Source organism: Pomacea canaliculata, linkage group LG7 (assembly GCF_003073045.1).
Source record: "Pomacea canaliculata isolate SZHN2017 linkage group LG7, ASM307304v1, whole genome shotgun sequence".
Lineage (NCBI taxonomy): Eukaryota > Metazoa > Mollusca > Gastropoda > Architaenioglossa > Ampullariidae > Pomacea > Pomacea canaliculata.
In genome coordinates this window covers 23,910,515-23,932,043 of record NC_037596.1, presented here as the reverse complement: position 1 = coordinate 23,932,043, position 21,529 = coordinate 23,910,515, and the positions used below count along the sequence as shown (strand labels likewise).

Genomic DNA, 21,529 nt, shown 5'->3' with positions numbered 1-21,529 from the left:
ATGTTCTTCTAGAATCTAGACTTTAACAATTCAGCAACTTTTAAATATTCAGAACGAGGCATTACTCAACTCAGCATATTGCTCCATGTAAAAAGTCGTATAACTGAAGGAGCACTTCGAAAAGAGAAAAACAACAAAGGACATTCTTTGTTATCAAATTATCGAAATGACATCGATCCAATGGTTGATTCCCAGAGACGTCCAGTCAGCCGACTAACGCTGTTTGTTCGGAGAAACTTCACTTTCCTCTTCACGCGCACACCGGAAGTTCGGGTGTAATCGCTGAAAAGTCCTTTCGATTAACGCCCTTCGTTCAATTTGCAGCCTTGTCTGTCTCCTGCAGCCAATCAGCAGTCCCGACGGAAGTGGCAGCAAGAAACGTACTCGACTGCTCGCGCGCATACACGACAAGTGGTTGGAGCATCTCCGGTGGCTAGCGCGCGCGCGTGACGTCACGCGGGTCTGGAGGAAGCCTGAAGACAAGAAAGAAGAAGTTGCTGCATCTGTGTAGCGTAGGCAGACAGGTTGGCGTTGGTCAGAGGGCTTTCTGCACTTGTCTCCTGCACTTGGCTTGACTTTTTGCAGACGATTTGCAGCAAGCTTGAGCCAGGAATTCTGAACTGGAAGCTGGACTTACATGGTGAGTGTATGTGTGACTCAATCTATTTCTATTTCTAACCTGCACTAATTTCTTTTTCAGCATTATTCATTTTGTATTCTTTCTGTCAATACAGTTTATTTTTATCTAAATAATAATTAAGTTTTTTTTCCAGGAAAGTGTTTGAAAATTGGAGCAAAAATAAGTATTGCCACAACAAAATGAAGTAAATTTAATGATAAAACTAAATGCAACTTTGGAAGTAAGAATTTTATAAATTTAATGAATTTTTTAAATGTCTCGGAAAGTACCAGATGGAAGGATTTTAAAAATCGACGTGAAAGCATTTTTTAAAAAATGAAGATTTCGGTTGAGGAAGTGGGAGAGACAAGTACTCAAACAATTTTTTCGAGCAGGTAGAAGAACAGCTGGAAAAGGAAAAGTAATTAAAAGAACATGAACAATTCGGTTTGCTAACATGCAATAAGTTCACAAAATATCAGAAGCGTGACCCCAACGCTAACACATCCCTCAGCACGCACTGATCTCGCGCAGAGAGTCGCAAATACCATAATTTTACTGAAAACAACGGGTATTGTTCTGGACACTGACGTCACTTGTCACCGTGCTATGACAGAAATAGACTGCAATTAGAAAATTAAAGGGAAAAGAAAGTATGTGGTAAGGTGGTTTAAATGACTGTAAGGTTTCCTAGTGATCCACGGGCTGCCTGATGTTTAAAGGTAGGTCAGATTCAAGATGAGTCTGATTATATTTTCTCGTAAACCTCTGCTTTCCATAGATGCTTGTAGCAGATTGCAATGTATAAGAGTATCGCAGCATCACTCACCATTTGTCTTGTCAAATAGGTAATAGAGTAAGTTTTGTGAATAGAGTAAGTTTTGTGTTGGGGGTTTTTTTTTGTTCTGGTTTGTTTTGTTTGTTTGTTTTTTTTTTTGTTTTTTGATTGGGAGGGTTTCGAAAGAGTTGGCAAAAAGGTTGATCTTCTTTGGTCCGTAAATGTGTTTTAGACACGATTGTAAGTAAATGATCGTACTACTGCAGCCTGAATTTTGGCTCCGGCATAATTTAAAACGTCAGTATCTATAATTTAATGCCAACGCATCATCTGACTTGCTTCTCCCTTTAACTACAAATTAATGCTAACAAAAGTCAATAAAGCGTTTCTTTAGACGCGTGCAGATCAAAGGTCACGATTCACGCGAACTCGTCATTCATATAACATATGACACTGGATGCACAGGTTGAAGTGGACGAGGAAGCTTGCAGATGGGGAGGCGGGATTTTTCATCATTAATTATCTATTTGTCATTGCTCAGATTTGGAGCTCGTCGCTGTTGCTTGACTTTAACTGGCTGGACTAGCACACGCACGCACACACGAAAATACACAAACACTCCCAATCGAACTTTCCCCACCCACCCACACCCACACCCACACACACACGTACAGAGGTAAAACCCGACCATCGTCTTGCAATCGCACGAATTCGTTTTAAGCACGCTTCCTGATTCACCTTTTGTTATTGATGTTATTCTGTTGTAATCTGTCACATCTATTATGCTTTTGTTCTGATACCTTTTCAAAGTCTGTTTCTTTTTTCTAATAGAGAACAGTAATAAGAAAAAAAATACAAACACACACACTCACACGCGCGCGCGCACACACACACACACAAATCATGTCCTTACAAACGAAAGGTCGATCCAAGAAAAGAGAGGTCATTAAAGAGGGCTCAGTGTTTAAAGACGGTCATGCCGCCTGTTCATCCGGGTTCGAGTCCCTGTCGAGCTTGTAACAAACTGATTGGCCAGCCCATTCAAAGACCACTGTCCTGCTTTTCTTAACTAATCAGTCCGTCCGTCGTAGCAGTCGGCTCTCATCGAAGTCCGGCGAAGTTAGTTTAAAGCAGTTAATTCCCCTTTTCATCGTTCGTCACGTCTGTTGACATACTCTAAAAAGATATTCTGTATCTAGATCTTCATATACTATATATATAGATATTTGGATCTCATATATTTATATTCTATATCTAGATCTTCCTATTTAAAAATTGTGAAATATAATAACAATAATTTAATAGAGTGATGCCCCTTCGCCTAATTGGCTTGAGTGGGAGGAGAGAAGCTAGCTCTCTGAATTGTTATTATTTCTTTTGCATTATTTTTGAGGGATATTTGTTTCCCTGCATTTTTTGCTGGTATCTTTCATCATCATGCTGAGCTGTTTCATTGCTTGTGACCCTGGTTGTGGCAGGTCCACGGCGGAGACCATGTTGCGGTACACGGTTTGACCATCCTGTAATCATGCTAAAAAATCTTTCTCCATTCATCTGCCTTGTTCGCTATTCTACGAGGTCGGCTTTAGTCGAAAAACAGAGTTTGGTAAATTGGTTGTCTTCACCTAAAAATGCACAGACCTGTAGAATAAAATACTTCTCAACGGCCAGAATTTCTGGTCATGAAACCTAGCAACACGGCTATTTGCCGACGAAAGAAAAACAAGAAGTCGTATATTAAAGTCTTTTATCGTCTCCTGGTTATCGACGACTGCATTGTGTTTCACATTGTCAGCACATTGCCAACAGTGTGAGCGCTCAACCCCTGGCATTAATCATGTCAAAGAATAATAAGAAATGTAAACTATTAGATTTCACCAACAGTTTCAACTTAGACAGCTGTTTTTCTATTTTAAGAGAAAATCGTAAAAAAAGAGGTCTGCTGATTTGGATTTTGCCTGAAATTCAATTCACTAACCTGATGGGGGCGAAGTAGGGATCAAACTCTGATGTCATGTCTGTGAAAGAGTTTAAAGTTTTAATGAGTGCCTAATTTCTTTCCGAGGACAAAGTTGAATTCAGTGCAAGATACTTTTCTCAAATTGTTGCTATTTTCAATAGTCACATCTTCCTACATCACCACCCACAAAAAGAAGTTGAAACTATTGAAACTATTAATATTATCTTTTCTCTCTTAAACTCAGGCCTTTTGAAGGTAAGCATTATAATCCTGTATAATCCTGTTGTTGACTTCTCTCTGCGTATGCTGATGTTTGTAGACAAGTATTTTGATAACGGAAGGCCAGACATTTCATCAAAATTTATAAAATATTAACTTGCATTTATTTTAACCCAGTGATTAAAAAAAATGCACTCAACTAGACCTAATATGTCAAAGGTCGAACCGTCCTTCCCCTCAACTCTCACTCTCTGTGTTTCATGATGGCGATCGTTGGGATCGTTTGTCTAATGTTTCTTATTTGCCAGAAAAGGAAATGTAGACAAGACAGTCATAGAGGCGGTAGAGAGTTACGAACTTCGTATCGAACAAGTCTGGAAGGGGAGAGCACTGAATCTCGCCATAACGAGCTATTAATCTGGCAGCTCACTGGACCGGCACTGACAGTGTCCCAGAGTTATCTCCCCAGCTCAAGGATGCGCAACGGGATTGGTGGCTACCGTACTGATGGCCATGGGAAGAAGAGGAGATCACTGACAGTTTAAGACGAATGCTTTTTCTCTTGACAAGGACGTTAACTCCAGTCGATGTCACATCGCAGCCACATTCTTCTATCTAGATTGTCCTTTGACAGATGTCTGGGAAAGTTCAAAAAGTCTATTTTGTTTTCAGAGGACTGAGGACAGCTCAGCACGAGGTACAGCAATAATTGTGCAGCTTGTGTTTTATATACAGGGTGTCAACAAGGTCTGTTTACAATTTTAATATTTTATTGCCGGACACAAACAGTCGAGTTCGGGAAAATGAATCAAGAGTACGGAGGTAGAGTGTCGGGCTCCGTCTTCCATACACTGTTCTCTAGTGACATTGAACCACTTACATTTGCTCCCTTCACAGCCAGGAGGCTATGGAGTCTTTACCTCTATTTACTGATTTTTTCTCTGTCTCGTTGTAGCTCTTCCATTTCTTTCTCCCTTTTTAACTGAATAATTAAATCCTAACACTTTTAGTGGCTTAGCAGTACATTTCTCGATTCTAAATAATGTGAGAATGGACTTCCTTGATCATAAATATTTTAGAACCTAAATATCTCCCTACTTTCTTATTTTTGACTAGAAGTAGTGAAACCATATACAGAAGATTGTGTGTATTTTTCGTTATCATGCAAGAGAGAAATAACAGTGTCTTAAATGGAGAAACTGCTTCAATCATACGGAGTTAAAGGTCCTGCCTTGTCATGATAAGTGTTGTTGTTATTTTACATATCTCTTTAAAGGGGTCAAGGCTTTACCTAAAAAATGTGTTAACCTCAAACATGTTTACTTCAAGGGTCGTAATTTCTAGAAATTGCAAAAAAAAAAAAAAAAAAAAAAAAAAAAATGATAGACCACATGATATCTAATAAGCTGGCGCTAAAATGAAGATTAAAACTGCACGAAAAGCCTTTTTTCGAAGATAACCTTCCTGACATCTTTTTATTGGTCAGGTATAATTATGTTGAAATTAATTTAATTTCATTTGACCTTTATTTTACTAGGGTCTAACCTTTTTCATCATTTTTTTTTCTCAGTCAGTCATTCTCAAACATTCTTACCACAAGGTAACCAGTCTGTCTGAAACCACAGGATTTCTAAAAAGTTGATACTAAAATAGAGATTAAAACTTCACAAAAAACAATTTTTTCGATGACAACTTTCCCTACATCTTTTTTATTTTACAGGAATAATTAAGTTCAAGATAATCTAGTTTCCATTCACCTGATTTTTCTAGTCTGGCTTTTTTCATCTCAGACGAAAATCTGTGGCGAAGAAAGGAGAAAACTATTCTCTTTCGTCAGATGATGGAGTTAACAACTTTTAAAAGCATTCATCAGGGAACTGGGGACATCTTGATTCCTTGTCAACGTTAATGCTTTCCCAAAGTTTTCAGGCACTTTCCCTCATTTGCAGAAGTTAGCTAGAACTTTGTGAAAAGGGTCAGCTTAATGTCATATTATGCTTAGTGAAGTCTGTCCCCTTTGTCCTCCCTATACCCAGAGGTAACAACTTTTAAAATTGTTATTCCTATTCGTGCATCTCTCAAAAGTCGTCTGTAGTTTGATGGCTGGAATGAGAATCAATTCCAGGCAGGATTGGGAGGAGGTAAACAAAGAACATGAACCAACATTTCAGGTCGCAATCCAGCCACACTCGCAAGCCCTCATTAAACCCTTTGGTGCCACATCAACTGAAATGAGTTCTTGAAGAGAAATATAATCATGACCTCGATTTTTAAGATCACACGAGGGTTATTTAATTCCCAATAATTTGGACAGAGACCATCGAGGATGTTTTGAGAAAACATTTGTCATCATTTCGAAGATATGTTTCTAAGTCAAACACCTGTCTCTAGTGTTAGTCAATTATCTGAAAGACAAATTTTTCAGTGTTTCTAAGAAGACTATTTCTCAGCCTAATGGTCCTCTCGTCAATGTTCACGAAATATTAGTCCTATAGATGCTGACTTCATTTAATTCTGATTACACTCCTGATTACAAATCCACAGGATGTCTTAACTTTATCTTTTGTCTGTCTAGCATTAAGACTTGTCTGTCTCGTCCTCTCTTTGATTATTCATGATTGATGAAGAGTCTGCACAAATCAATCCACTTACTCTCTTCCCATGGTGGAGGATTGGGTGGGCCTTGTGGCCATGAAAACCGGGGGAAGAAGAAAGCCACAGTTTTACACCATTCATGATCCAAATCGCTTTCTTCCGAGGGAGGAATAACGTCCCGCCTGTTGATTTTTAGGTGATTTGTCTTTTCTTTGTTCATGATTATTGTCGATTTTTACATCGTCATTCTCACCTGTGCTGATCTCATAATTGTTTGTCGTTGATTAATTCATCCTCGTCTTCCTCGCCATCTTCCTCGCCATCTACTTTTAACTCCATTTCGTCGTCAGAATCACCCAGAAACTAATTCGCACACTTTTAGGGCTGTGTATCGTCGATCCTTTCTTTAAAGAGAAAAGAAGGATAGAGTGGGAGAATGCAAAAATTTCCTGTCAAACGTACTTCCTTTTACGCATAATGCAAATAACTTTTTTCAGATTATATTATAGTTGATATTAGAGATTTTCGGTTAGGTATTTAGATGAGGTATAATGGCACATTCCTATGAATTCCGTACATAATTTACGGCAAGTTAAAGAATTACTCAGGCACAAACTACCCTAGGAAAAAAAAACCCAACCCATGTCAAATTTCAAATTCTTTATCTTAAAATATTAATAAACCGATCGTATGGGTGTCGTGATGGCTAAGACTCTTTATTGTGTTAAAATACTCCTAAAAAAACTGTAGCCTATTCTTTAATGAGAAAAGTCTGGAAGTTGTCAAGAGTAAGAAGTTCTCCAAATAATATAATATTAGCTAGCAACTTTGGACCAAAGTTCCTAAGTCCGGACCGTTCCTTTCAAAATCATTAGTTTCATGCGATCAAAAACAACTTTTAAAAAGTGGGTCAAGCGTTCAATGACATTTTTCTGGTTACAAAGGCCTTTAGAGACTAGACAAGAAGTGGAGCTACTTTTCTCAAGGTGGTCATCAATTAGGCAACTTAGGATCTTTCCCTTAAAAAAAGCAGACACAAGCTTTTTAGTATTTAGCTTCATTAAAAGGAAGAAACTAGATACTAGGAAGAAAATGATTAAATAAAAACAAAAGACAGTAAAAGGATACCACACAGGAAATAACGTAAATAAGAGAGTGAGTCAAAGACGATTCTGGAAAGGATAAAATCAAGATCGAAATGTTTAGAAGAAAATAAATATTTTAAAAGCTCTGTATAAGCGCTGAACGTAGTACTGCTGAATAACTGATTGGAAGCTTTCTTTCTTGTGATGGTAACCATCCATCAAGGGTGCTCCCTAGCTCCTATCCTATTCAACATTTTTCTGAAGAGCATGATGCATGAAACCTTCCACGACCATCACACTTTCTGTTTTCCATTGGTGAAATGCTGATCTGAAACCTGAGCTTTATAGACAACATCGAACTGAATGTTATAAACAAGCATAAAAGGAAAAAAAAGATGGACGAACAAACGAAAAAAAATAATAACTGACAAAAATATTAACAAAGCATGAATGCAAAGAGGGGGGAAAAAAGAACGAACGACTAAGGAATGAACAAAGGAAATAAAGAATTGGAATGCTGTCTCTCAGTCTCGTCCACAGTTAAGGGAGACAAGTATATGCGGACGAAAACGAATTCAGGTGCGGTGGGCGATTCCGGAGTGCCTCCAGTGATGAATGGCAATTAGACGTTGCTAAGTGACAATAGTGGCAAAGGAGACAGCAGGACTGTGACCGCCTCTTTCCTGCTTCGATCTCGAGTCCAATCCTTAATCACAGAGACTGGTGCAGCCCTGATCACCTGCCCCTCCCCTCCATTTCCCCCCGCGCTCAGCAATTTCCTTAAATCCCCTTCATCGTGTTGCGAGCCCCATGGCCTGGAACCTGGTCCGCTAGACAAGAACAAGCAATGGCAACCGTCGCCCAACGGATCAAGCTTATGGGGCTGTCGGCGTCAGAGGGCGCTCCCAGCCATAACGTTTACTGTCGGAAGGGAATGGCAGAGGAGTGTAGGGTGAAAGACAACATCCGGGGACTTCCACACTACCTCTCCTAGCGGCAATAGGTGATGTGAACACGCCATCCTCCTCCTTGGCTGCAGGCACATCTTGAACTAAGAGGTCAAGAAGCGATGATGCTGATGACGATAAGGTCGATAGTTCAGTCACTGAAGAAAATGGTGATACTAAACTGATTCTCAGTAATGACATCATAGATACTAAATACTTCTGCGTCTACAATTCTGTCAAAATAGATAAATAAATAAAACATGGCAAACAAATAACATCTTTCGGTCACTAAGATCGAAAACGCAAGACCCAATGTAAATAAAATGTAGTTAGAGTTAAACTTCTTTAAAATAAGTTGAGAAATAAATACAGTTTATTTTTTTAAAGTAATAGGTGATCAATTCATTGGAATCGAAATGACATCAAGACCTGTCTGAAGAACACAGATGGATGTGGAAGAAATATTTTCTGATAGCACAAAATAACAACAAAATAGGTAAATAAAGATCTCCCTTAAAAAAACGCAAAAGAGCAAACAAACGGAAAAATAAAAATCAGGAAAGAGTTCTGAACCCACCACCGACGATCTTCCTTGTCTTTCACGAAGGCGTTGTACCGTTGAGACACCGGGGCCGCCCGAAGCCATTGGCACCTGAAACGTGACGTCATTCAGGTAACGAGAAGCATAAAGAAGCTCAGCCCATCATGTCGTCTTTGTCAGCTGCAGATGCAAAACCTGAAAGACAGCAAAGTGCTTAAATGGACTTGGGAAGCTTAGAGAGAATTTCTGCTCAGGCTATTCGCCCTCTCAAAGGAATCTTTCATCACCTGATGGCGCTGTCACGTTTGATTAAGCCACTTACCTGCTGCTTGCAAAACAGCGGACTTTACATCCTCTAAACTAGGGCGCAGAGGGACGGAGCCAACGGTATTTTATTTAAGATGATTAAATCGTCGATGAAATAAATGGAATTTTGTGACAGTTTTCTGGAAGAATGTTGTTCGCATGATTGTAAGGGCAATATTTACTGGTCACATAAACTTTATACTTTATTCTCAAGAGATATGTAAGTCTTGCAGAAAAAGTGAGAAGCTTTGACGCACCTGATGCAATACAGAAAGTAGTACATGTATTGGCCAAAAGCGGGTGTAAAGCCGTTTAAATTCAACAATGATAAGGTGTTTAAGAAGCATCCATCTTTTTTTTTGAGTTTAGCTTTTAGCTTCATTTTTCCATGCAAAGGATCCGCAAATGGTGCGATAAGCTGGGGGTGACAGCAGTAAAATTCTAAACTTTGTTGACAAGTTCGTTTCTCTTCCCTGTTATATACTCGGCATCCTTTCTTCCTGTCGCCGCCGCGCCCGCCTCCGCCTCCGCCTCCGCCATCACTTACAGCGCAGCTGTGTAGCGTTCTGTCTTTAGTTACACTAGCTATCAAAATTTTTCTTTTTGTTTGATTTAACCTTGTCATCAATAAAACTTTTGTTATGAAGTAAGTTACTGTAAAACGTCCAGAAGCATTTTTGTTACTTTCGCAAGCTTATTCAATATTTTGCCTGCAAGAAGCATGAGATTATGTGTGTGTGTGTTCGCGCGCGCGCGGGGAAATGCATTAATTATGCAGTGATACCACATTTTCTGCCTATGGAATGTGTTAAAAAAGAGTCTGAAATCTAAGAGACAGCGAGAAAACAAAAAAGCAAACCTTAACCAAGGAAAAAAACTATTTTAGATTGTAAATATTTTTTTTATTTTTTATCATAAAAACTTCATTAGTTTGTCACCATATGTGGTGTTGATAGAATTCAACACGTATGTGTATTATTGGTGGTCACAAAATCAAGCAAAAATCCCCCCAAGCAAGCAAACAAACATGAAGTAAAGAATGGTTGGTTTTTCACGTTCAACAGACCTAACGATAACTGTACTGCCGTGTAATTAATTTATCACTAACAAGAAAATTTGTCTCGAGCCAGCAACAAATAAACAAAGGTGACGACAGCTAGCGGTCAGTGGCCTTATTATGAGAAGGTAAATGCCTCGTCCTTGACCTCTTCCTTCTTCACCCTCATGCACTCTTCTTGCTTTTATCCTCTCACCCTCCTTCCTCTCCTGCACGTGATCAATTGGTCAGAAAACCTAGAAAGGACCATCGACGATGTCTGGCTTAGGCAAAGCCACGGACGCTCTCCAGGGTCTGCCGGACAAAAACCTCCACTAGCAGCTGCGCAGGACTCCTGGTGCGAGAAAGCTCTCCACCGACATCTTGGGAGTGAGCTCCCTTGCGAGTAATCTGCCCTTGGATCTTACCTCCCACCCCCCAACTTTCCTCTCATCTCTCTTCTTCCTCCTCCATTTTCCTTCCTTTTCTTTTAGTCTGTGGTCGTCCTTTTTTAAGAGTTATCATCGTCTCACAGGGTGTGAACATTCGCCGGCATGTTTACCCGAGTCGCCCACAGGGTGTGCTGAAGACCTTCAGCTTCTGTCAAAGACGACCAAGCTGCCACCAAGGACTTTTTCTCCGACACCGCTTAGCACAATGAGCGCGCTAATGAATATATATGCTTTCTCTCGGAGCCATGTTGGCTTAGACAGGATTCTGGTCTTCCCTTCGTGATCGACAGTTCTCGCTGAGTTCCACAGAAGAGTGTCTTGATATCGCGTCTGTCGCCTCGGGATGGAACCAAAAGTAGTAAAACCCCAGGGCTGGGAAATTGGAGCATAAATTAGAGAGAACCTCTTGGGGGACTCGATGAAAAGGGGCAAGAGTGTCGGCTTTGAATGGTGGGAGATAATGAGGGCATGGTGCTGAATACACTTGGCTGAATTTCATCAGACAGCTGAATCCAAGAAACCAACCGATGGGCGAATACACGGTCTATCGAATTACACCCTCTTGGTGCAGGGGACTTATGTCCCCTGTGGCGAGATTTAGGATAGAACTTACCTAGCGTATCTCCCCTTGGTTGTTTTCTTTTGTTGTTGTCATTTTGTTTTGTTACTTCCACAAGTTATAATAACCCGGCAAACCACGCAAAGAAGAAGAAAATTAATATAAAATGTCTAACTGAAGGAATAAACCAGGATACATTTCACTAGGTAAACATCGAAATATATTTCTATATCTAGTACTGCTGCTTGTGAATAAAGTATGGCATCTATAAATAACGGACGAGTACTTCATAAAATTGTCCAAATTGTATTAATTGTAAGAATAATGTCAAAACTTTAATGTCAGTCTTAAAATGTCCACCTTTCATTGTCTACGAAACAAGAAAGAAAGAGGGTTGTTTATTTGTTCGAACAATTGAGTGGAAGACGTCCTTTGGAAGCTGACGACACCAGAGCTCACCAACAACAACAAGGGATGAAGTAAACAATAAGTGGTTAGGAGCTAGCGTGTGGACTATGGGGTAGCAGTCAATGTGTGTACTTTACGACTTTAGCTGTTTGGTGCAATCTACACCTTCAGATAAGAATCTTCTGTTCATCCAACCCCGTTAAATTCATCTCTCCGTCGGAGTGCTTCCTTCTGAATACCTCCTGTGAGTCTCTCTCTCTTGTTTTCTCTGTTGTGCTTAGCTCGAGTCATGTGAGACATTTATTCCGCACTGGAGTGGTATTCTTTTTATTTCACACTTTCACACTTTCGCGCTAGACTACACCCTTCTATTCAAGCTGGAGCTTCGATAGGCAGTGTTCGATGGACAGCTGGATGAGAAACAGAAATGGGGAGAATTTCTCTAGAAACTCGATGTCTTCTTTTTCAATTTCCGGCTACGTGTCTTTAGTTGATTGGGTCAACCTACTTCTGTCACGTGGTGTCTTCTCAATTTCTTCTTCTTGTTTTTTTTTCCCTGGTATATACCCCCTGGGGAGATTCTAATACTGGAAGAGAGAACTAACGATGGCACAGACCTACTGCTTTCAAAAAAAAGGCGCTTATTCATCAAAAAATATCTTGTTTTTTTTCCTCATCTCTCTCTATATATATATATCACATTTATCACACATTCACCTGCACGCTGGCACTCACGCGCACACACCGTTTATAATTATATTCAACCCACAGAAATCCAAAATCTCCACGTTAAAAAAATTATTATAGAATTATAAAAGTAGAGAAAACGTAAAACAGTGTAATAAATCAACTAAATAATATTTTAGTTATAGGATAGAATAAAAATAATTAAATTCATAAAAATCATTTACCTGCATGGACTCGACCGCAATATAGTAAAAAAGCGTAAAAATGGTTACATAAGAAAAATGGACAAAATAGTATTGCAGAATACAATAACAATAAGAACACTCAACGCAGGCAAGGTTGAATATGCATAGAGAAGAGTATATATAAATTTATAATAACAAAAAGGAAATAGGAAATTGTGCAAAAGGTTTGCTATTGATGAGAAGCAAAAGATAATTGTCTGCCCAGTCGTGCATGTTTCTGGTTGCTTGACAGGGCTTCTGAAGAGACAGCAGATTGAGTGTGTACTAAGAGAAAGAGAGAAAGAAAGAATTGAAAGAAAATAAAAAGAACTAAAGTGAGAGAGTGGGAGAAGAGAGAAAAATAGAAAAAAAAACTTACCGTAATAGCAGGAATCTAACACAAATTAACAAAACGAAAAGGACGTTTGCTTTTTCCGCTTATCGCGCAGAACCTTCCAGAACGTGCTCTCTGCTTCTCTCCATATTTCTCCTGAGTCTTAAGCTTTTTTGTGCCATCATTCCCAGGAAACCAACTGAGTCCTTTCTCAACCTTCTGCTCCACGGTGATCCCTCCTTGATCTTCTTGGGGGTCTTGAAAGACAGCATCCAACATCAATGATTATGCATTGTCCGACAGTAGAAAACACGCATCACAGATGAGTGCACAGTCCTCGATAATACAAAAAAAAGAAAGAGTCCACTCATTAGCAATGATTGTGCAGCTATGAACAGCAGCAAACAAACGGACAAACTTAGTTAATTGTATGCCTTAGAAACAGGCAAAGGTTTAAATTTAAACACATTTGAGTGATGTGTATTCTTATGTTTCTGCTTTTACGCGTGAACAAAATCAAGAGAGAAAAGGAAGCAACTGTCATTACCAGCCACAGCAAGATAATAAAAATATAGAGTAATATCAGGCTAAGCTGAGAGCAATGAGTTTCAAGGAACAATAATGCGAGCAGTAAAGAAGATGTCTTCAGATGGGCGGAAACTAGAGTATTGCCTTTAAGGACAAACAACAAAGTCAGAAGGACCTGCATTCATTTCTTCTCGCAAGGGACTTGAAGGCTAGTTTGTCGGGTTGATGGATAGGGAAGAGAAAAAAAACTGTTTTCCTCCATGAGCTCGAGTAAAGTAGGGCATTTCATCCCTGCCGATGAAAAACAAAACTACACCGTGGCCTTGATCTTGCAGGCAATAAAAGCAATAACAGAAGCAGGTGGGATTCTCTGTTAGGATTGTTGGCAAGAGGACCCCCCAACCAGTCCCATTTTCTCTCAACTCTCCCGAAATTACGGATAGATTAGGACCCAGCTGCGTATACTGATGATCTGAACCTGGAAGTACTACGATGTTTATAGTATTCAATGATATTGCACTGACTGATGGCTGAAACTGTCTTACGAGGATGTAAGAGAAAGAACGGATTAAGATGAGGACTTGGAATGTGACAACATGCAAAACAATAAATAAGCACTTATGTAACCAAATTCTTTCGCTATACAGCCAACCTTTCAAAAAAAAAAAAAACAAACAAACAAACAAATAGTCGTCATTGGGCTAAAAAAAAAACAACAGGCTGGCAAATAATATATATGTAAAAATGGGGGATGGGTGAGTAGGAGAGGAATGAAGGTAAAGACAAAGAGAAAGGGAGTGTCCCTACTGGAGGTAGCTTCCAAAGAGGTGGATCTGGATCTTAGATGGTTATTGTTTGAAGATATACAAAATGTTGAATTTTGGGATGACATAGTTGATCTGGAATCTTAAAGGAATGATATATATATATGCACTCATGTAGGTGACGTCACAATGGAAGTCGTCGACCCCGGCTGGATCGTCACGGTCCTTTTCAACTTCACCTCTGACGACGATGACATGCCCAAAGGCGACCAGTACCTTGACCCCGAAGCCCTGCTGGTCAACCGCCACAAGCAGCCCTTCACCATCGCCCTCATCATCATCTACGCCCTCAACTTTACTGTGGGGCTGGTCGGCAACGTCTTCGTCATCCTTGTCATACTGCGGCACCGCCACATGCGGACCCTCACCAATGTCTTCTTCCTCAACCTCACCGTCGGCGACCTGATGGTGGTCTGCGTGTGCCTGCCCATCACCCTCGGCAACTACATCTACCGCGACTGGGTCTACGGGCAGGCCATGTGCAAGCTGACGCCCTTCCTGCAGGGCATGGCCGTCGGGGTCAGCGTCCTCTCTATGATGTCCATCTCCCTCAACCGCTACTTTGCCATCCTGCGGCCGCTGCGTGCCAAGATGGTTTTCTCGCGGGGCAAGGTTGGGGTCATGTTGGTCCTCATCTGGCTGCTCTCTGCCGCCGCCGTGTGCCCCTTGCTCGTCATCAACCACGTGACGGCCTACGGGCTGGAGGGGGTCTTCAAGGCGCGCGTGTGCGTGGAGCGGTGGGGGTCGCAGGAGGCGCGGCAGTTCTTCAACCTCCTCATCTTCTCGCTCCTCTTCGTCCTGCCGCTGTGCCTGATGGCGGCCCTCTACACGCGAATCTCTATGGAGCTCTTCGCCAGCGACGTCCACCTCTTCGAGGCCGCCAACAACGGAAAGCACAGCAGCGGCGGCGGTGGAGGTGGGATGGGAGGAGGAGGAAACGCTCAGGCATCACGACTCTTACGTCAGCGGCGCAAAACAGTCCGCAGCCTCATCCTCCTGGTCGTGCTCTTCGGGGTCAGCTGGCTGCCCTTCTACGTCGTCAACATCTGGCTGGACTTCAACTCAGGGGACTACACGGCTCCACAAATACTTACCTTCATCTACCCGATCGTTCAGGTGACCGATTATTCATTTATTCATTATATATAATAATAATATATATTTTACATAAACATTATAATTATATTTTAAAAGTATAGATTTATTTTTATGTGATTAGTTTATATCTGCTCTTTAGTAGAAACATTAAATATTTAATTTATTTATTTGAATAGTGCATATTTATTTTATGTCTACATCGCATTATTTATATTGACAATATCATATGCAAATTCACCAGATTTTAAAAAAAAGATGGATTTTATAAGACACAGCCAATGTTATATCATACCTAAAGGCATTTTAGATTTTTTTCTTTATTCTTTTTCTATCTTCATCCCTTGTCTTTTCATTTGTGGCTATCAAAGAGTTCAACTGGGCTTTGTTGTGACAGTTTGTCTGTAATGCATTTTTCTTTAGTCCCACCAGCACCTACCTCTTTCGTTGTCTCCTCTCCTTTATTATATTCTTCTTTGACTTCTTTCTTTCATTTTTTTACTTATCCATATCTTCCCTTTAATTTCTTGGTAGGTAGCTCCGTTGTTTCTCATTATCGCCGCTCAAGCATCGCGCAATGACATCGGAAAGCTTTAAGTTTAGTGGGTCACATGTTCGTAAAGAGCTTCTTCGTGCAAAAACGAAAATAGTCCGCTCAAACGATTCTCTCATGACATAGTTAAGGCCATTATCCCCTCGACGCCGGAAAGGTCGAGGATGTTAATTTTATCACTTATGGAAGAACTAAAGTAAAAAAGTAAAAAATAAAAATAGAAAGACAGAGGGAAGTGTTTCAGGTGTTTTCTTCTCTTCACTGGTTACTGTTGATATGTGCTCTGGTCGTGCCGCCTGCCACTGTTTTCCTAAGTTTTCTTACGAGTGCTTTCTTCTTCCATGACAACGGTCTAACACCATAGCTTTACCATCTTGACTCCATTTATTTATTTATTTTATTATTATTGCTAGTATATTTATGCTGGCCAACGTTAATTCATTTTCTTCACTGTCCTTGTGTTGATGTGACCTACGTGACAGGCGTCGCAGAAAAATAATCATTCTGTCCTTTATTGTCCTTCTCATCGCCGTTACCGTTAGGACATGTCTTCAAGTTTTGCTGTGTTTTTTCCAGTGTCCAATTTCTGCAGAATAAGCGTCAGATTTTCGCACCGCATTCGCCACTTAAGTGTCAGCATCAGATTTCTATAGCTCTGCGACTATAATATTATTCTGCAGCGTGTATTGCACTAATAAATCTTTGCAACATGCTATTCTGTTCGTCACAAAATATAGATAAAAAATCGTGAAGATGATGGGCTTGAAAATGTGCGTTTGAAACCGTAGACGCAAAGAATCCGACCATCATTAACAACGATCACGATATTGTACTCCCACGCCAGAGCAGCGATTTATTTTTATTTTCTTTTTGCGATAGCACGTAATAGAACTTCATTAAAGTTTTACTTGAATGCAATTTCATTTTCAATTGAGTGTGTTCGGTACAAAATACTTTTTCTAAAGTCAAAGTGCATGTCCACAAACTGTGCCAGGTCTCCCAATAACTGCAGCCTCGGCATAGGTACATCTATGTCCATGACTGATTTCAATTGTGATGTTTGGAGACTATCTTGAAAATGGAAGGGTATTAATTACTAAAACTTTTGGGGAAAATTATCTTCTCATTTAAAAACGAATGATTGTGTAGTCGTGCATCGTTTCGCTTTAAAAATTTCAGAATCTTAGGCAAATGTCTTAAAGGGGTGGAGGACAAAAGTAAAATCCTACATTCCTGAGTATTGAAAATGGAAGTCTTGCGGCTAGTAGCCGCCAGCCTGTGACGACTACAGCACTTACAGAACTGCCTTACTACCTCCAGACGACGTTTGACAAAATAATAACCGACAGCAAATCGATGGAAACACCATCACCATCAAGGGAAGCAGCCGAGGTCAAAGGTTGCCGAGTTACTCTGTTCAGCACATCTTCAAGTAAACTCATGCTGCTGGAAGAGTTCGCCCTTTTTCCCTACAAACCCTATTCGACCCCAGTCGAGATTGCAACCTGTCCAGAACGAGGATTCTTGGGATTAGTCATTGAAGTCACAACCCAGTGTTCTTTTCGTCACCAGTTAATTATATTTATGCCGCCACTCGCTGAGTGTGGAGTTCTTGCATCTAAATCACCAAGAAAAAAGGACAGCCTTTACTTCAACCGAGCCAAAACAGTGTTTGCAATTATTCCGTCAGTCTTAATCTTACCGGCAGATCAGGGGCATTCACTCCCGGCCTGACAGCTAACTGGGTTCGTGCCTTCGTTTTCGTCATCATTGTTAGAAAGGAGTTTTACGATCCACTTCGAGGCAGGCGATGCACTTAGCTCGCTTCTGATTTATTAGGTCGCTGAGAGCCCTTACTTGATCCGGAAAATTGATTGGACCAAGTTACGCCCCCTTCTCCCCCTCTTTTGACTGGACTCTTGTTGACGATGAGTCCTCGTCAGTCATGTAAGCCAATCATGTGCAAAGTTCTCTGAGGAAATAAAATGAGAAGTAGAAAAAAATGTAGGTAGAAAAAAGGCTGGAGCAAAGAAGAAAGAGGTTAGGAGAGGAACAAAAATGCGAGAGAAACCGAGTAGAAAATGAACGACTTTTCTGGCGTTCCTGACATCCACATTTGTTCGGCGGTCTGTGGATGGTACAGAAATTGGCTTGTTAGCTTGTCTTCGACCTTTTTTGTCCAAGGACCTAAAAGCGGTTAAACATACCAATTGTGTGTCTACAAGACAATGTGACTGTTTTGAAACTGGCGACGAAACTATTCATCCTCAAAGAGTGATGTCCCTTTGTCTAACTGGCTCGAGGGTAACTGCTCTCTATCTTTCTTTTCTCATCTTTCTTCTCCTTGCTGTCGTTGCCAGCGAACTTTGGTGGATGTTAATGTCTTTTGTTGGCCTGTACTTTTGCTCTGACGTCTACTTCCTGTTCTGGATTTGTTTTTTACGCTTGTTTCAGGTTATTTTATTCTTCATCGGCTAACGGGCTCTACAGCCATTGTTGTGTTTCATCTTCGCAACTTCTATTAAAATTTTACACTTTGATGTCTCCTCATCTCTCCTCATCTTGTTTAGCTTTCTACATTATCCAGTACTTTATATTCCTGATTTATTCGTGTCAGTAACGTAGGCAAAAACCTTCTGGGGTCGTAGTCATGAAGCTAGAATAAGTCGTGTCCCCAGGGCAAAATGGTGAACTTTAGGAAAAGCGTCTTGTTTCCTAAGTAATGGGTTTCCAACTCCCACGGACACTACTTCATTTTTCTTTATGCCAAGGTATTTTTACCACTGCTTTGTAACTACAGCTTTAGGGCTAAAAAAAATTTCAGGGTCTACACACCGATTTATAAATTTGGAAATAAGACGCTTGTCCCCAGGGTAACGACTTACCTTCGCTTCGTAATTACAGCTCCTGATCTCTTCTGTAATGTTTTGAGTTGTCGTTGTGTTGAGGCCTCATTTCTACAAGTAATCTGTGTGCATGGCAAACATGAACAATCATGTGAACAACTGTCTACTTGCTGTAATCGTCTTGAGCTGTGTTCACTCTCTGTGTCTGCTGAGATTTGCATCTCTCCAACGTTGCTATGGCTACCCACCCTTACTTTCATCCTCATCTTTATGCAGTGGTGTTGTGCTGCCTTCTCTCCTCCTGCCTAGTATTTCTCTTTATTGTTATCGTCTCTACATAGCTTTATTGATATGTTTGGTCTTTATTTGAATGTGCGCTACAAGTATTTAGAAGTTCTTTGCTTTTTGTGTAAAAGGCATCGTCTACAATGGAGACATACTCTGTAAATCTGTCTTATTACTGAAAGCTAAACCGAATCTACATTCATCCTATGCTTTAAAGACCCCATTTGTAACACTTTAACTACAAAATCGTAAAACAAATGTTTTTTCCAAAAAATTAGGCTCACCTGTTCAGAACCCGCCAACGAGGAAGTCGGGCGGCTGACGACATCAAGGTGTGCGAACCAATCACGTTAGGGTGTAGCATTGCTGAGTAAGCGTCTGGCAAACGAGATTCAGAAGGTGTTAACTGTTGAAAGAACAAAAGTAGAGAATATATACTACATATTTTTTGTTTCGTGTTACCTTTATTGCTCCAAACTGTTACCCGCGATCGGCATAATCCATTGAAGTTTATAGTAAGCAGTAAGCAAGGACTTCTGAACAAGACCCGACACATTCTTACCAAAATTTTTGCTGGACATGCAAAGATTTTCACATCAAAACTGAGCGAATTTATTTTTCTACTCCTCCTAGACAGAGATCCTGTGGGAAATATGGAGAAGAGGTTTTGAAATATCTAGTTTACGTGCTTGGAGTATGAGTTGCAGTGCAGGCTGCTAAAAAATATTAAATATTAAGAAGGACATCATGTCAAAGGTTACTGACTAGATACCGAAAGCCATTCACATGACAGTGATATGAAGGACAGATTATTCATAATTACAGCCAAATTATAACATATTTTCAACTCCCAAATCTGTTAGCATCGCATACTCATTAATATACTTCATATTCTGAAAGAAATTTGGAAATATTTTATGGCGTTAGTTTAATGGCTCCAATGCTATGAGAAGACTGTCTTTTGTCGGTAAACGTGTTTCTACAGAGTGTAAGAAGAAAAAGAAAAAACTTTCCGATGGTATCCTATTGCGTGCCTAGTAAATAACAGTTACAGCGGACTCCATAACATGTTGACGAGAGGGATTTGAGCGTTGTGCTACAAAAAGTGAACCCTGCAAACAGATATTTAGAACAGAGTGATAGCCGTAAGAATGTAAGCCATTCATTGTCGTTTATAGATAAAAAAAAGAAGAGGGAAGGGTTGAAGAGAAATCTGTTTTGATGTCGGTATATTTTTTCTTCTTTCAGTAGTATTCTTCACTTGAGAATTTGAGATTTTATCGACGAGAATCGTGTTTTAGCGTTTGCACACAGAGAGAGAGACTGCAGCAATCTTTCTATGTTTTTTCTTCTTTTACTGTGCGAGTTCAGCATCTCATAATTCAACGTGAATCGAGAATGTTCGTCTTGAGCTCTGGGTGCGCCGCGGCAGCCATTAAATGAGAGCAAGGGAGGTAAGCTTGACACCAGTAAGCAAATGACGTCAAAGATTTGTCTCCTGACGTCAAAAAACGCGCCTCCTGCGCAGGTCTGACGTCAAAAGCTTGTGTTTACGAAACTTTCTTGCGGTTCTTCGGGAGGGGTGTGTCCAAGCGCATTGATGGTCTCCCTTGTAAAACTTTCCTTTGGTTTTTATTTTCGCGGTGTATGTGTTTATGGTGGCAGACTACATGTTTATCTGGGTGGCAAACTAAGTGTATTTATTTATCTATTTTTTTTTGGGGGGGGATGGGGGGGTTGGGGAGGTCAGTTTACGTGTGTTACCGACTATTTATCTCTTCCTTTCATTCCTTCCGTTCTTAGGTGCTGGGCTTGTCCAATTCGTCCATGAACCCCGTTGTTTACTGCTGCCTCAGCAAGGGTAAACACTCGTCCTACTCCTCCTCGTGAGAGTCGCTCATCGTGCTCTTGTCCTTTCACTCTCTATCTCTTTCTTTCCCTTTTTTTCTCTCTCTTTCTGTCCTGCCGCCGGCTTTTTGTGCCTCACTTTTGCTTCCTCCTTGCTGTGCTTCCTAGCCTCTTGATCTTCGTTCTGGCTTTGGTCAGTCCCAAGGCTTCGGCCTTGCAGAGGGTCATGACCTCAGTCTTGGATCGAATTCCTAAAAGCAATTTTCTGGTGTTGCTTTAAATGCAGCTGATGATAATAACAGTGTTGCTCACTCTCCGCAATGCTATCTTTTTCTATTTTCAATTCAAAAATTTTTATTTTAAAGTTGGTTTTGGTTATTTTAGATGCTTTTTGCTTGATTATTGTCTTTTTCTTGCTTCGTTTCTTTATCATAGCTTTTGAGTCCTTCCTTGCTGGCCTGATTGTTGTGCTGCTTGCACTGTAGATTGTTCTTGGTGTGTTATGGGCTTCTTTACACTTATCTCCTTTTCTATGTGACAACCATTTGGTTGCTTAGTTGTCCTCAGGCATGTTGGCGTGTAGCAAGTGAATTATTAATTATATTTCAGTGTGGCTTCATCCTTTACTTACAAAGTTTTCCATTTTTTAAATATTTGACTTTAAAGTGAATAATTTTTCTTGTAGTGTGAGTTGAGATATGGAAACAGCCTAAATGAAGCGCTGCTCAAACCTTCCATTAGGTTTTCACTATTATGGATTCTACTTATTTAATCTGTGTGTGTGTGTGTGTGTGTGTGTG

At 40.4% G+C, this 21,529-nt stretch overlaps 1 protein-coding gene across 3 annotated transcripts in view; it reads left to right on the top strand.

The window, feature by feature from the left end:
* Positions 1–443: 443 nt before the first annotated feature.
* The window catches only part of LOC112569172 (QRFP-like peptide receptor), a 28,023-nt gene continuing 6,937 nt past the window's right edge, over positions 444–21,529 (top strand). Inside the window, exons 1-3 of one of the 3 annotated variants that reach the window (XM_025246893.1) lie at positions 444–640; positions 14,221–15,218; positions 20,685–20,742. In XM_025246893.1, coding sequence (XP_025102678.1) covers positions 14,232–15,218; positions 20,685–20,742 — 1,045 coding nt within the window. In that variant the 5' untranslated portion in view covers positions 444–640; positions 14,221–14,231. Of the gene's footprint in view, positions 641–13,384; positions 15,219–20,684; positions 20,743–21,529 lie in introns of those variants that run through there. The other 2 variants (XM_025246892.1, XM_025246895.1) reach the window with 2 other exon arrangements.